Source organism: Globicephala melas, chromosome 15, assembly GCF_963455315.2.
Source record: "Globicephala melas chromosome 15, mGloMel1.2, whole genome shotgun sequence".
Taxonomy (NCBI): domain Eukaryota; kingdom Metazoa; phylum Chordata; class Mammalia; order Artiodactyla; family Delphinidae; genus Globicephala; species Globicephala melas.
In genome coordinates this window covers 930,639-942,313 of record NC_083328.1, presented here as the reverse complement: position 1 = coordinate 942,313, position 11,675 = coordinate 930,639, and the positions used below count along the sequence as shown (strand labels likewise).

The 11,675-nt window shown below is 63.2% G+C and overlaps 1 protein-coding gene across 3 annotated transcripts in view; it reads left to right on the top strand.

Annotated features, from left to right (window-relative positions):
- Positions 1-805: 805 nt before the first annotated feature.
- Positions 806-11,675, top strand: part of INTS1 (integrator complex subunit 1) — a 28,781-nt gene continuing 17,911 nt past the window's right edge. For 2 of the 3 annotated variants that reach the window (XM_060284793.1, XM_060284792.1), the window contains exons 1-15: positions 806-1,155; positions 1,737-2,027; positions 4,270-4,466; positions 4,555-4,692; positions 4,940-5,099; positions 5,245-5,351; positions 5,443-5,634; positions 5,719-5,864; positions 5,961-6,102; positions 6,359-6,535; positions 7,100-7,208; positions 7,790-7,910; positions 8,334-8,411; positions 9,015-9,172; positions 9,808-9,904. In XM_060284793.1, coding sequence (XP_060140776.1) covers positions 1,098-1,155; positions 1,737-2,027; positions 4,270-4,466; positions 4,555-4,692; positions 4,940-5,099; positions 5,245-5,351; positions 5,443-5,634; positions 5,719-5,864; positions 5,961-6,102; positions 6,359-6,535; positions 7,100-7,208; positions 7,790-7,910; positions 8,334-8,411; positions 9,015-9,172; positions 9,808-9,904 — 2,171 coding nt within the window. In that variant the 5' untranslated portion in view covers positions 806-1,097. The remainder of the gene's footprint in view (positions 1,156-1,736; positions 2,028-4,269; positions 4,467-4,554; positions 4,693-4,939; positions 5,100-5,244; positions 5,352-5,442; positions 5,635-5,718; positions 5,865-5,960; positions 6,103-6,358; positions 6,536-7,099; positions 7,209-7,789; positions 7,911-8,333; positions 8,412-9,014; positions 9,173-9,807; positions 9,905-11,675) is intronic. The other variant, XM_030849584.2, reaches the window with a different exon arrangement.

Genomic DNA, 11,675 nt, shown 5'->3' with positions numbered 1-11,675 from the left:
ACCCCCTCCTTCTCCCTTTAAAACGCAGCGCTTTCCCCGCCTCAGTCGTTACTGAGTAAAATCCATTTCACAGCTTTGGCCCACGTCCGGCTTCGTTTGTCTGCGATGCTGCCTTTCTGACGCACTTGCTCTGTGAGGAGCACCTTGCCCTTCGCGCAGGGACCCCGCTCCGCTCTGCAGGGACCCATCAGGGCTGCCCTCGAGGGAGGCTGCCCGCTGCAAGTGGCGGGGTGCAGAGCCCCGGGACGGCATGAAGACCCCCAGTAAGAGGAGGACGCGAGGGTCTGAGCATGGACCCCAAATCCTCTGCCACTGAGCAGACCTGGTGAATATCACCGTGACCCACTGCGCAGGCCGGCAAACCGAGGCTGATGGATGCCCTCCGCGCTGCTCTGATGAGGGCCTAGCCTCACCTGGGCCCCCGCCCTTCTGCCGGCTTTGCCCGCTCGCGGCTGCTGGGCTCCCTCCTGGACCCCACCAGGGGACCCAGAACCTGCCCTTTTACCCACAAATGGGAGAGGACTCTAAAGTTCCAGCACGTAGGGGTTAGCATCCGAGGCCACCCTTCCTGGCTGTCTGTCCTTGGGCACGTCACTTTCTAAGGTCAGCCTCACCTGCAGGAGGGGGTGACAGCGTCCGCCTCGCCAGGTAGAGATCAGCGGCTGCGAGGCCCCGCCGGCCTCCCGCCGCCAGAGAGCGCTGCAGGCCCCGCGGACCCTCTCGCTTCCTCGCCGTTCCCCCCAACCCCCGCCGCGCTGTTTTGCTGCCGGGTGTTCCGGAAGTCGGGCTCCGAGGGCAGCTTCCGGTTCCGGGGCGGCCGTGGCGGTGGCGGGGAGCCGGTGCGATGGGCCATCGCTAGAAGTGATTGGGCAGCGGCTGCCGGCGAGACAGACCCTCCCGGGGTCCGAGGCGGGGAGGCGGGGTCGCGCGGCCCCTTCGGGAGTGGCTGCGCGCGGCGGGGCTGGCCGTTCGCCCCGAACCCCAACCCCGGACGGTGGATCCGAATGAATGGGCGAACGGTGGACGACTGACTTGTGCGCTGGTCTTCTCCCGAGTGAGGCGTCGGCAGCGAGCAGCGGCGAAGGGACGGGGACAGAATGAACCGGGCCAAGCCCACCACCGTCCGCAGGCCCAGCGCTGCGGCCAAGCCTTCGGGTGCGCGACCTCTCCCGGCGGCGCGGCTTCGGGGCTTCCGGCCTGGCTCCTCTGTCGGGTCGCGGCTTCGTTACTCCGAGCCGAACGCGGTTTCCAGGAATGGGGTCTCGAAGGGCAGCCCTTGGTCCCGGCGGCTCTGGGAGTCGCGAGCCGGGAGGAGGGGGCAGCACAAACACAGTGGCTAAAAGCAGGCTGGAGCCAGACTGGCCTCAGCCCCGCGCTTTGCCACTCCAAGCTGTGTGGCCTTGGGCACGTTACTTAATCTCTCTGTGCCTGGCTGTCCTCACCTGTAAAGTGAGAGTAATGCTGCCTGTTCCAGAAACTCGTTGAGGGTTAAGGGGACTGACACTCGTCCACAAGAGGTGGCCTGGTCTGTAGTAAGCTCCGTGTGGCTGGCTGTCGTTGCTCCCGTCATACGGTCCCAGCTCTGCCGTGGACTTGCTGGGTGACTGGTTTCTTGCCTCCCCCAGCCCTTGTTTAATCCCCTCGGAAATCACAGGAGGTTGGAGTTGGTCTCGGACACCCCTTCCACCTCGGCCACTGTGTGAAGGTGCCCGTTTCTCCATGTCTCTTCTCTGCAGGGCATCCTCCTCCAGGAGACTTCATTGCTCTGGGCTCGAAGGGTCAGGCCACTGAATCGAAAGCGGCATCCACCCTGCTGAAGCCTGCCCCTTCCAGCCTGCCCTCGGAGCGCAAGCGGGATGCTGCGGCTGCTCTGGCGGGCGCCTCGGCCCTGACCGGGCTCACCAAGCGCCCGAAACTCTCCTCCACACCCCCTCTGAGTGCCCTGGGACGCCTGGCTGAGGCCGCAGTGGCAGAGAAACGTGCTATCTCTCCCTCGATTAAGGAGCCGTCTGTGGTCCCGATTGAAGGTAAAGTCAGCCCCTGACGTCCCCCAGAGAATGTAGCCCACGCCTTGTCTGTGCACCAGGGGTTTGGAACGGCCACTTCCGGCTTAGCCCTGTAGGTGGAGTGTAGGTCCTTTGGAGCATGGAGGACAGGAGTCATCTGCAAGTTTGTTTTTCAAAGCACCTCTCGTAAGGGTGCCTTCACCCCACTGTGCTTCAGATTCTGTGACAGCGATGGGAAGTGCTTGTGTCGCTCAGGGCAAGACGGCACAGGAGGTCTGGGGCCCGAATGGGCTGCTGCCACGTAGCGGGAGCAGCGTTGACGGCGCGCATCTCGGTGGCCTTCTCTCTGAAGCAGACAGGGCATGTGCCAGGGCCTCCTGGATTGGAAAGCCTTGTACGGATTTCCATTGTCCCAGCTCCAGGGGCGGAGCTGATGTGAGACTGATGCACTCCTGGGGGCCGCCAGCGCCTGCCCTCTGGGAACGGGCTCGCTCCACTGTGACAGGCTCTGCTCTGAGCATGGGGGGTACAGGGCAGCACATGCAGACAGGTGCTGTTCTCGTAGCCTGTGCGTCTCGTGAGGACCCCTCTCCCCCCGGGATAAGGAGGTTTGTGTTGCCTCCTCCTTTCTCCTGGCTCCTGACAATGAAGGCCTTACCTCCCTGCTCTTATTCTCCTAGCTGGAAAGGTCATACGACAGCGTTAAAGACAGATTATGGCTGATCCACAAGCCCGCTGTTTACACGAGAGCTTTTAATTTTGTGTGCCCCTAATGTTCCCTTACTTTTCTGTACCATCTTTTCGTTGATTATTTCTAGTGGCCCCACGATGCCCTGTAGATCAGGTCTGTTAAACATCATACCAGTCCCAGGTGTTGAGCGTACAGGTGCTCACGGGACAGCCTCCGGAGAGGGAAGGCCCATCAGGGAACTGTAGCGTGAAATTGAGCCTGAAAGGCTGGATGGGATCTTAACAGGCAGTGCAGGCTGTTGGAGGAGAAACCACTGAGGGGAGGTCCGCGTCCTGGAGCGGGACCTGTGCTTGGGGAACAGGGCACGCAGTGGCCAGAGCCGAGGCGGAGGACGGGGCTGGAGCAGTGCTTTGGGAGCTGAGTCAGACCTTCGGTTCAGGGCCCTCCCCTGGCGGCTGGTGCCCGTCAGGCCTGGAAGCGCTGGCGGGGCCGAGTCCTGACTCAGGCCACGGCCCTCTGCGCGGCTGGCTGTGCTTCGGTATTGTTTTACCGTTGCGTGACTCTCAGAAAGGTGGCTCTGAAGGTTGGATGGAATGCGATTCTGAAGAGCACGTCCAGAACGATAGCGTATTTTACAAACACCTTCAGCAGAACGGAGAAAAGGCTGACTGAGCTACTTATAGCACGTGGTGCTTGGGACATCTCCACGGCCAGGACGTTCCGTAGCTCTGGTCCATGTTTCCTGCCTATCTGTCATTTTCCCTGGCACATAGAAGGCGCTCAGGGGCTCCTGTTGAATTCTCTGTGTTCAGTGCAGTTAAGTTAGAAATCAGCAACAACGCCTCCTTCCATTGTTTGGGTATCTAAAAACACAATCCTAAAAAACCCCTTGGGAAGTGAGAGAATAGGTAGAACGGAACAGTCCCAAACGCAGCGCAGAGCAAACATGGGTTGGAGCCGAAGCCCGGCCGAGAGGGACCCTCAGAGGAGCGGGGACTCAAGTGCGGGCAGGGGCTGTGCCGGAGCTGCGGTTCCCGTCGGAGAAGGAAGGTGGGGGACAGGACGCACGCAAGGAAGTGAAGAGGAAAGGAGTGGAGAGCAGAGCAGAGGGCAGCTGTGTAGGAAGAGGCTCGAAGCCCCCAGTGGGTTCCTTGCAAAGACAGAGCAGAAAAGCCTCTGCGGGACAGACCCAGGGAGGGACGGCAAAGAAGCGGCCACGACAGAAGAGAAGGAAGGCTGCGGGTGCGTCGTGCTGGCTAACTTAAAAGCTTAGAAAAAATGTCCAACTTGTAGGAAAGTAGGCGTTGCAAGAACAGATCACCCTGGGGTAGCCGTGTGGGTGTGGCGAGAGGGCCGTGGTGGCACCTGGCTAAGGCCGACCCTTCGTGGTCTTGGTCGTTCCCGCGGGTCGGGGCAGCATCTGCCCGGCGTCGGCCTCCTGGGAGACCGGCTCAGCCCTGAGACCCTCGCCGGCTGGTCTCTGGTGGTTGGCCCAGTCAGCCCGTGGCCTGGGGCCCCCGCGAGCCTCTGCTCGGAGCTGCCTGCCTGACAGGGCCCCGTCTCCCCCGCCAGTCCCGCCTGCGGTGCTGCTGGACGAGATCGAGGCGGCCGAGCTGGAGGGCAACGACGACAGGCTGGAGGGAGTGCTGTGCGGGGCCGTGAAGCAGCTGAAGGTCACGCGGGCCAAGCCGGACAGCACCCTGTACCTGAGCCTCATGTACCTGGCCAAGATCAAGCCCAACATCTTCGCCACGGAGGGGGTCATCGAGGTGAGGGCCGGGCGTCCCCTCCTCCGTCCTGGGAAGGGGCAGGTGGAGGCAAGACGGGCCTCCCCGGGCACCACGCCGTCTCTTGCAGGCTCTGTGCAGCCTCCTGCGGCGGGACGCCTCCATCAACTTCAAGGCCAAGGGGAACAGCCTGGTGTCCGTGCTGGCCTGCAGCCTCCTCATGGCCGCGTACGAGGAGGATGAGAACTGGCCCGAGATCTTTGTCAAGGTGAGTGGGCCTCTCCCAGGAGGCCGCTGCTGCGGTGAAGGGGGCAGAGGGCCGTGGGAGGTGGGCTGCGCCGCTGGAGCCCTGGGGCGAGAGAGGGGCAATTGAACGCGTTCTTCCTGGAGGGCTGTGTCTGGCGGCCCAGCTCCTGTCCGCTGGGGCCCTGGGGAAGCACCCGGCTCGCTCGTTCCCGTGGCGCCGCTGGGACGTGGCAGAGGGCAGGCAGGAGGTGCAGGCCTTGTCCTCACAGGTGTACATTGAAGACTCCCTGGGGGAGCGGATCTGGGTGGACAGCCCACACTGCAAGACCTTTGTGGACAACATCCAGACGGCCTTTAACACCAAGATGCCCCCCAAGAGCGTGCTCCTGCAGGGGGAGGCGGGGCGCAGCGGAGGGGAACTCAGTGCCGGTGAGAGAGGCTGGGCGGCCGGACCGGGGTCCCCCGCGGGAGGGGCCGGGGCGGTTCGCCTCCCTCCACGGTGCCAGGCACCACCGGGGGCGTGGGTGCCCGAGGGCCGGCTGGGCGCACGTATCCACGAGGCGCTCGTGTGCAGGGAGCAGCCCCCACCCCTCCCTCACCGAGGAGGAGGACAGCCAGACGGAGCTGCTGATCGCGGAGGAGAAGCTCAGCCCCGATCAGGAGGGCCAGCCCATGCCCAGGTAGGTGCGCTGCGCGGCCCTGCCCTGCCAGGCCCCGCCCCCCGGAGAGCCCGCGCGCCCGCCTTCCCGCCCGCCTGCCTTCCCCCCTCTGGCCTAGGTACGAGGAGCTGGCGGAGAGCGTGGAGGAGTACGTCCTCGACGTGCTGCGCGACCAGCTCACCCGGCGGCAGCCCATTGACAACGTCTCGCGGAACCTGCTGCGGCTTCTCACCTCCACCTGCGGCTACAAGGAGGTGCGGCTGATGGCGGTGCAGAAGCTGGAGATGTGGCTGCAGAACCCCAAGGTGAGGGGCGCCGTGCGCGCGGGGCCCCGCCGGCGGGCCAGGCCACGGGGCTGACTCGTTGCCCCCGCCCCGGCCGCCCCACAGCTGACCCGGCCGGCCCAGGACCTGCTCATGTCCGTGTGCATGAACTGCGGCACGCACGGCCCCGAGGACATGGACGTCATCTCCCACCTGATCAAGATCCGCCTGAAGCCCAAGGTCCTGCTCAACCACTACATGCTCTGCGTCAGGTGCGCCCGGCGGGGGGAAGCGGGGTGGGGGGACGCGGGGCGGGGGGGCGGCAGGCGGGGGCAGCCCAGCCACTCCGGTGCTCGGCCCACGTCCAGGGAGCTGCTGAACGCGCACAAGGACAACCTGGGCACCACCATCAAGTTCGTGATCTTCAACGAGCTCTCCAACGCACGGAACCCCAACAACATGCAGACCCTCTACGCCGTGCTGCAGCACAGCTCCGCACTGGCACCCAAGGTGGGAGCCCGGCGTGGCCTCACGCCCGCGACCCCCGCCCCGCGCCCAGGCTGGAGACGAGGGCACGGCGGCGGCTGGCGTGGTGCCAAGCCGTGTGTGAGAGGCTCGGGGGTGGGGGGCCCAGGGGCCGGGCCTGGGCGTGCAGCGGGAGCTGGCGGGGGCCTCGTCCGGGGGCTCTGGGAAGACCTCCTGCAGCCTGGTGAGGACGGAAGCTGGTGGGCAGCCCCGGCAGCTGCTGGCGCTCTCTGTCCCCCAGTTCCTGGCCATGGTGTTCCAGGACCTGCTGACCAACAAGGACGACTACCTGCGGGCCTCGCGGGCCCTGCTGCGCGAGATCATCAAGCAGACGAAGCACGAGATCAACTTCCAGGCCTTCTGCCTGGGGCTCATGCAGGAGCGCAAGGAGCCCCAGTACCTGGACATGGAGTTCAAGGTGGGCAGCCCCCAGGCCCGCGCGGGCTGCCTAGTGCTCGGGTCCCGCCCAGCGGTTTCCCCTGTGCCGTCTGGAGTGCACCTGGCTGGGATTGGTGCCCCGTGTGCATGGTGGCCCAGCCCGGAGGCAGCGGAGGCTGCATCCTGCGAGGTCCAAGGAGGGACTGGCCGGGTGCCCCCAGGGGAGCCGGTGACCTCGGGGCTGGGTGTGGAGGTGGGCAGAGCTGTAGCCGGCGGGGCTGGGGAGGCCAGGGCACGGCGTGAGCAGCCAGGGCGACGCAGATGGTGCACAGAGGGCCGCAGATTTTGGGGTGTTTGGGGGCAGCGGGAGGTGCCGCTGGAGAGCAGGACTTGGGGCCGGGGGTGGAGGGCCTCTTCTCGGGAGGGCGGGCTTCGTCCAGCTCTGTTGTCTGAGCCTCCTCCCTGTGGCCCGGCCTGGCCTTGCCGCTGGCCGGTCCTTGGTCCCAAGGCCTCCTTCCGTCCAGCGTCCTCCTGTCCCGGCGGCTCGTGTGCCCAGGGCCTGGGCAAGGGACGCAGACCCCGCTGAGCCGGGCTGTGCTTGCAGGAGCGCTTCGTGGTGCACATCACAGACGTGCTGGCCGTGTCCATGATGCTGGGCATCACGGCCCAGGTGAAGGAGGCTGGCATCGCCTGGGACAAAGGAGAGAAAAAGAGTAAGGCTCCCGGCCTGGCAGTGGTGGGTGCTTCCGTGGCTGCAGGCTGTCCCCGAGGCCCAGGCAGGGGGCGGGAAGGGGCGCCCCCACGGCACAGCTCCTGGAGACCGAGGGAGCTTGTGGAACCTGCTGGTTCCTGTTCCTCCCATGTGGGCTGAGAACACCAGCTCCTGGTCCAGGCCCGTTGTCTGCTTGGATGGTTGGTTCACGTGGGTCCTGGTGCCGCTGTGAAGGCGTTTCGGGCTTGTGGCCCTTGGGCCGGGGTAGGTGGGGAAGCAGGGCGGTGGTGTTTGGGCCAGCCGGCTTTGGGTCGCGGCTGATCCTGGGGAGGCCTGGCTGCACAGGCCACTTAAGCGATTGGCTGGAAGGACACTTGGAACCGAGGGTTTCAGTTCCCCGAGTTGCCCTGGGCCTGTGAGGACGGTCAGGTGTTCGCTGAACCTTATCCTAGCCGAGTTCCCCACTCCATCTCAGGTCCGCCTTCCTAACCTGCAGACAGTGCAGGATGCTTGTGCTGCGCCTGGCCTTGAACTAGACCCTCTGGCTGCCGTGCGGGCTCTGTAACTGTCTTGTACCCACAGACCTGGAGGTGCTGCGCTCCTTCCAGAACCAGATCGCCGCAATCCAGCGGGACGCCGTCTGGTGGCTGCACACCGTCGTCCCCTCCATCAGCAAGCTGGCCCCCAAGGACTACGTGCACTGGTGCGGCCGCTGCTCTTCTGCGCGGGATGAGCAGCCACTCCCTGGTCTGACCGGTGACGAGTGACAGGGCTCACACATAGGTGGCAGGTCACCGGCTGGCACTAGCCTCTTAGGAACCAGAGGGGCCGGTGGGCAGCAGCCGACCCTTGTGTGGTGTCAGGGCCTCGGGCAGAGCCTTCTCTTACAAGGGGAGGTGGGGTCCCGTCTGACCAGGGTTGGGAGCCCCCTGCTGGGGGCTCTGTCACCTGCCAGCCCCCCAGGCCTTATTGGGGGGTGGCTGGAGGCCCTGCAGAGGCCATGGGGTTGCCGAGCTCCAGAATCGGGCGGCCCCTCCGCACGTGCAGCTTCGCAGCCCGTGGGGGCTGACAGGGTTGGTGGGGGGCCCTGTCTACTCCAACCCTGATGGCTCTCTCCACCCTGCAGCCTCCACAAGGTGCTCTTCACAGAGCAGCCCGAGACCTACTACAAATGGGACAACTGGCCACCCGAGAGTGACCGCAAGTGAGCATGCCTTCCGGCCCTGCGCCACGAGGGCTGCCCAGGCCAGGCTCACTGAAGCAGCCCAGAGACTGTCTGGTCTTGGTCAGGGTCACCGTCCCTGTCCCGCTTCGCACACCCTGTGCCGCTTTTCCCAAGGGTGTGGTGTCTCTGCTACGTCACCTGCAACCCTCCCGGGGACTCAGCCGGTGCCTGTGCCCCGGGACTCCCCAGCTCCCTGCCCCTCCTCGCTTCCAAGCAGCTGCACACGCATGTTTCCTCCCTCAGCCAGTGTCGTGCTCTGTCCCCTGAGCCTGGGGACACCCTGCCCTGTGCTGACAGGCCGCTCCCATCTGTCCCCACTGTGGGCCCGGTCAGCGTGCTCATCTCACACCCGCCTGTGCTCCATGCCCGTCTCGTGTCACAGCTCGGGGGCTGCGGGACGAGGCTGGGCTCCCCTCACATTCCTTCTCGGGACGGCGGGGTGTGGTCCACAGGGGCATCGGGCACAAGTGGCCACGGGGAGGGTGGGCGGCTGCTCCCTCCTCGCCCGCCGTGGGGGTGGGCGGCCCCGGCGGGTTTGGGGTGGGCTCCCGCCAGCCCAGCCTCTCCCTGCTGTGCCCGCAGCTTCTTCCTCCGCCTCTGCTCAGAGGTTCCCATCCTGGAGGACACGCTGATGCGCATCCTGGTCATCGGGCTGTCACGGGAGCTTCCACTGGGCCCCGCCGATGCCATGGAGCTGGCCGACCACCTGGTGAAGCGGGCTGCAGCCGTGCAGGCCGACGGTGAGGGCCTCAGGCTTTGTCCCGCCCCCTGTGGGTGATGGCCTCCTGCCACTGGGCTCCACCCCCGCTGCTGACCTCATGGGCATCGGGCATCAGGCTGCGCATGTGTCTTGGACGGCAACCTAGTCCTTAGGCTAATTCTGGAGCTCACCCTGGACTTGTGCCCATTCCCGTGTGGTTGAACTTCGTCAGGAGTGTGTGTCTCTCGCGTCTTTAACGGGCCACTGCGGTGGCCTTGTGCAGAGCAGTCCCTGTTCCAGAGCGTACGTGTGTCCCGTTGCCGATGGGCCTGGAGCTGACCCTTCAGTGTGGCGGGGCTCGCTGCCTCCCCGGGGGCTCTGCCCTAGCGCTTCTGCTCCAGAAACGGGCGTGGTCACGTCTCGGCCCTGCCCCGAGCCCAGCTGCGCTGTGCTGTCCCCAGTCCTGCCTGCTCCCCTCCAGCTCGGGTGCCACGTGGTGGAGACATGCTCCGGCTCCCCAGGCCAGCTCACGCTGGCTGCGTGTCATTGCATCCTGCCCTGTGCCCGTGTCGTCCCCGGCCCCCCCTGCCCCGTCTCCTCGCTCTCTGATGTCCACAGCCTGAGTCTGGGCCTGGACATCCACCGAGTGAGCCGTGTGTGCTTTCTGGGTTTCAGACGTGGAAGTGCTGAAGGTGGAGAGGATCCAGCTGATCGACGCTGTTCTGAACCTGTGCACCTACCATCACCCGGAGAACATCCAGCTCCCGCCTGGGTAAGGCTCCAGGGGCCCGTCCACAGACACCCATGAGGCTGGGCCGCGGCGAACGACCCCGAGGCCTGGTTGACTGCCGTCGCCTGGGTCTCTGACCTGCTCCCTTTTTGGTCTTTGTCACTTAGATGCTTGTTCCCTGTGTGTGAACACATTCACGGTGTTTTCTAGACAGCATGAGCTCGTGCTCTGTTTCCTGAAGCCACTTGACTGAGACACGGTTCTCGTTTCTCATATGCTTCACTCATCTGAAGCTTGTGACTTGGTGCTTTCAGTACGTTCGTGGGGTTGTGCAGCCATTGCCAGCCTAACTTTAGAACCACGTCCCCTTAAGGAACCTGTTCCCGCCAACTGTGGCTCCCCGTCCCCCCGCCCCCAAACCCACAGGCCTTAGACCCCACGAATCAACTCTGTCCCTGTGGATTGGACGTTTTCAGACACTTTATGTAAACAGAGTCATAAAGCGCGTGGTCCTGTGTGGCTGGCTCCTTCCACTGAGCGCCACGTGTGCGGGGTCCCTCCGACCTTTAGTTTGCGCCTGTGCTCTGTCCCTCCCTGTGGCCAAGCGCAGGCACTGCGTTTTGTTGATCTGTCTGCTGGTTGACGCCCACTTAGGTTGTTTCCACTGTTGTTAACCATGCTGCTGGCAACTCCACGGATACGTTTCTGTGAGGATGTATGTCTTCAATTCTCGCGAGGATACCCAGGCGTAGAATTGCTGGGTCACGTGTTTAACCTTTTGTGGAACCACCAGACTTTCCCACGGCGGCTGCACCGTTTCACTTTCCCAGCAGAGGGTCCGAGGGTTCCTGTTTCTCCACATCTTTGCTGAGACCGAGGGTCCATCTTTTTATTTTAGTCGTTTTAGTGGGTGTGAAGTAGCATCTCACTTTGGCTTTTTTTTTTTGGCCGCAGCATGTGGGGTCTTGGTTCCCTGACCAGGGATCAGACCTGTGCCCCCTGCAGTGGAAGTGCAGAGCCCTAACCACTGGACCGCCAGGGAAGTCCCTCATTTTGGCTTTGATTCCATTTCTGTAATCGCTAGTGACGTTGAGCAGCTGTTCACGTGCTTGTGGCTGTTTGAACGCCTTCTTTGGAGAGATGTCTGTCTGAGTCCTTGGCCCAGTTTTAAGCTGGGTTGTTTGAGTATTTGTTGTTGGATGGTGAGGGTTCTTTATGGGTTCTGGAGGGAGACCCTTCACACACCTGTGATTTGTAGATATTTCCCTTCTTGGTGCCGTTTGAGACACAAAAGCTTTTTAATCTTGATAAGGTGCAGTTTATTTTTCTTTGGTTTCTTGGGTCTGCGCGTCACGCGTAAGAAACCATTGCCTCATCTAAGGCGTCAAAGATCTATTCCTGTGTTTTCTCCTAAGGGTTTTATAGTTTTAGCCTTAACGTGTAGGTCCGTTACCCAGTGTGAATTTATTTCTGCGTATGGTGTGAGGTGCGGCTGTGGCTTCGTTGTTTCATGCGGATGGACCGTTGTCCTTTGTGGGTAATCAGTTGACATACGGGTTTATTTCTGGGTCCTCAGTTCTGTTCCATTGGCCTAGATGCCTGTCCTCACGCCCACACTTCTGTCTTCATTACTGTAACTCTGTGCTGGGTTTTGAAGTTGGGAGGTGTGAGTCCTCCAGTTTTATTCTTTTTCAACATTATTTTGGCTTTTCTGGGTCCTCGCATTTCCATGTGAATTTTAGGGTCATCTGGTCAATTTCCACAAAAAAGCCACCCGGGATTGTGGGGGGACTGCGTCCAAGCTGTAGACGAG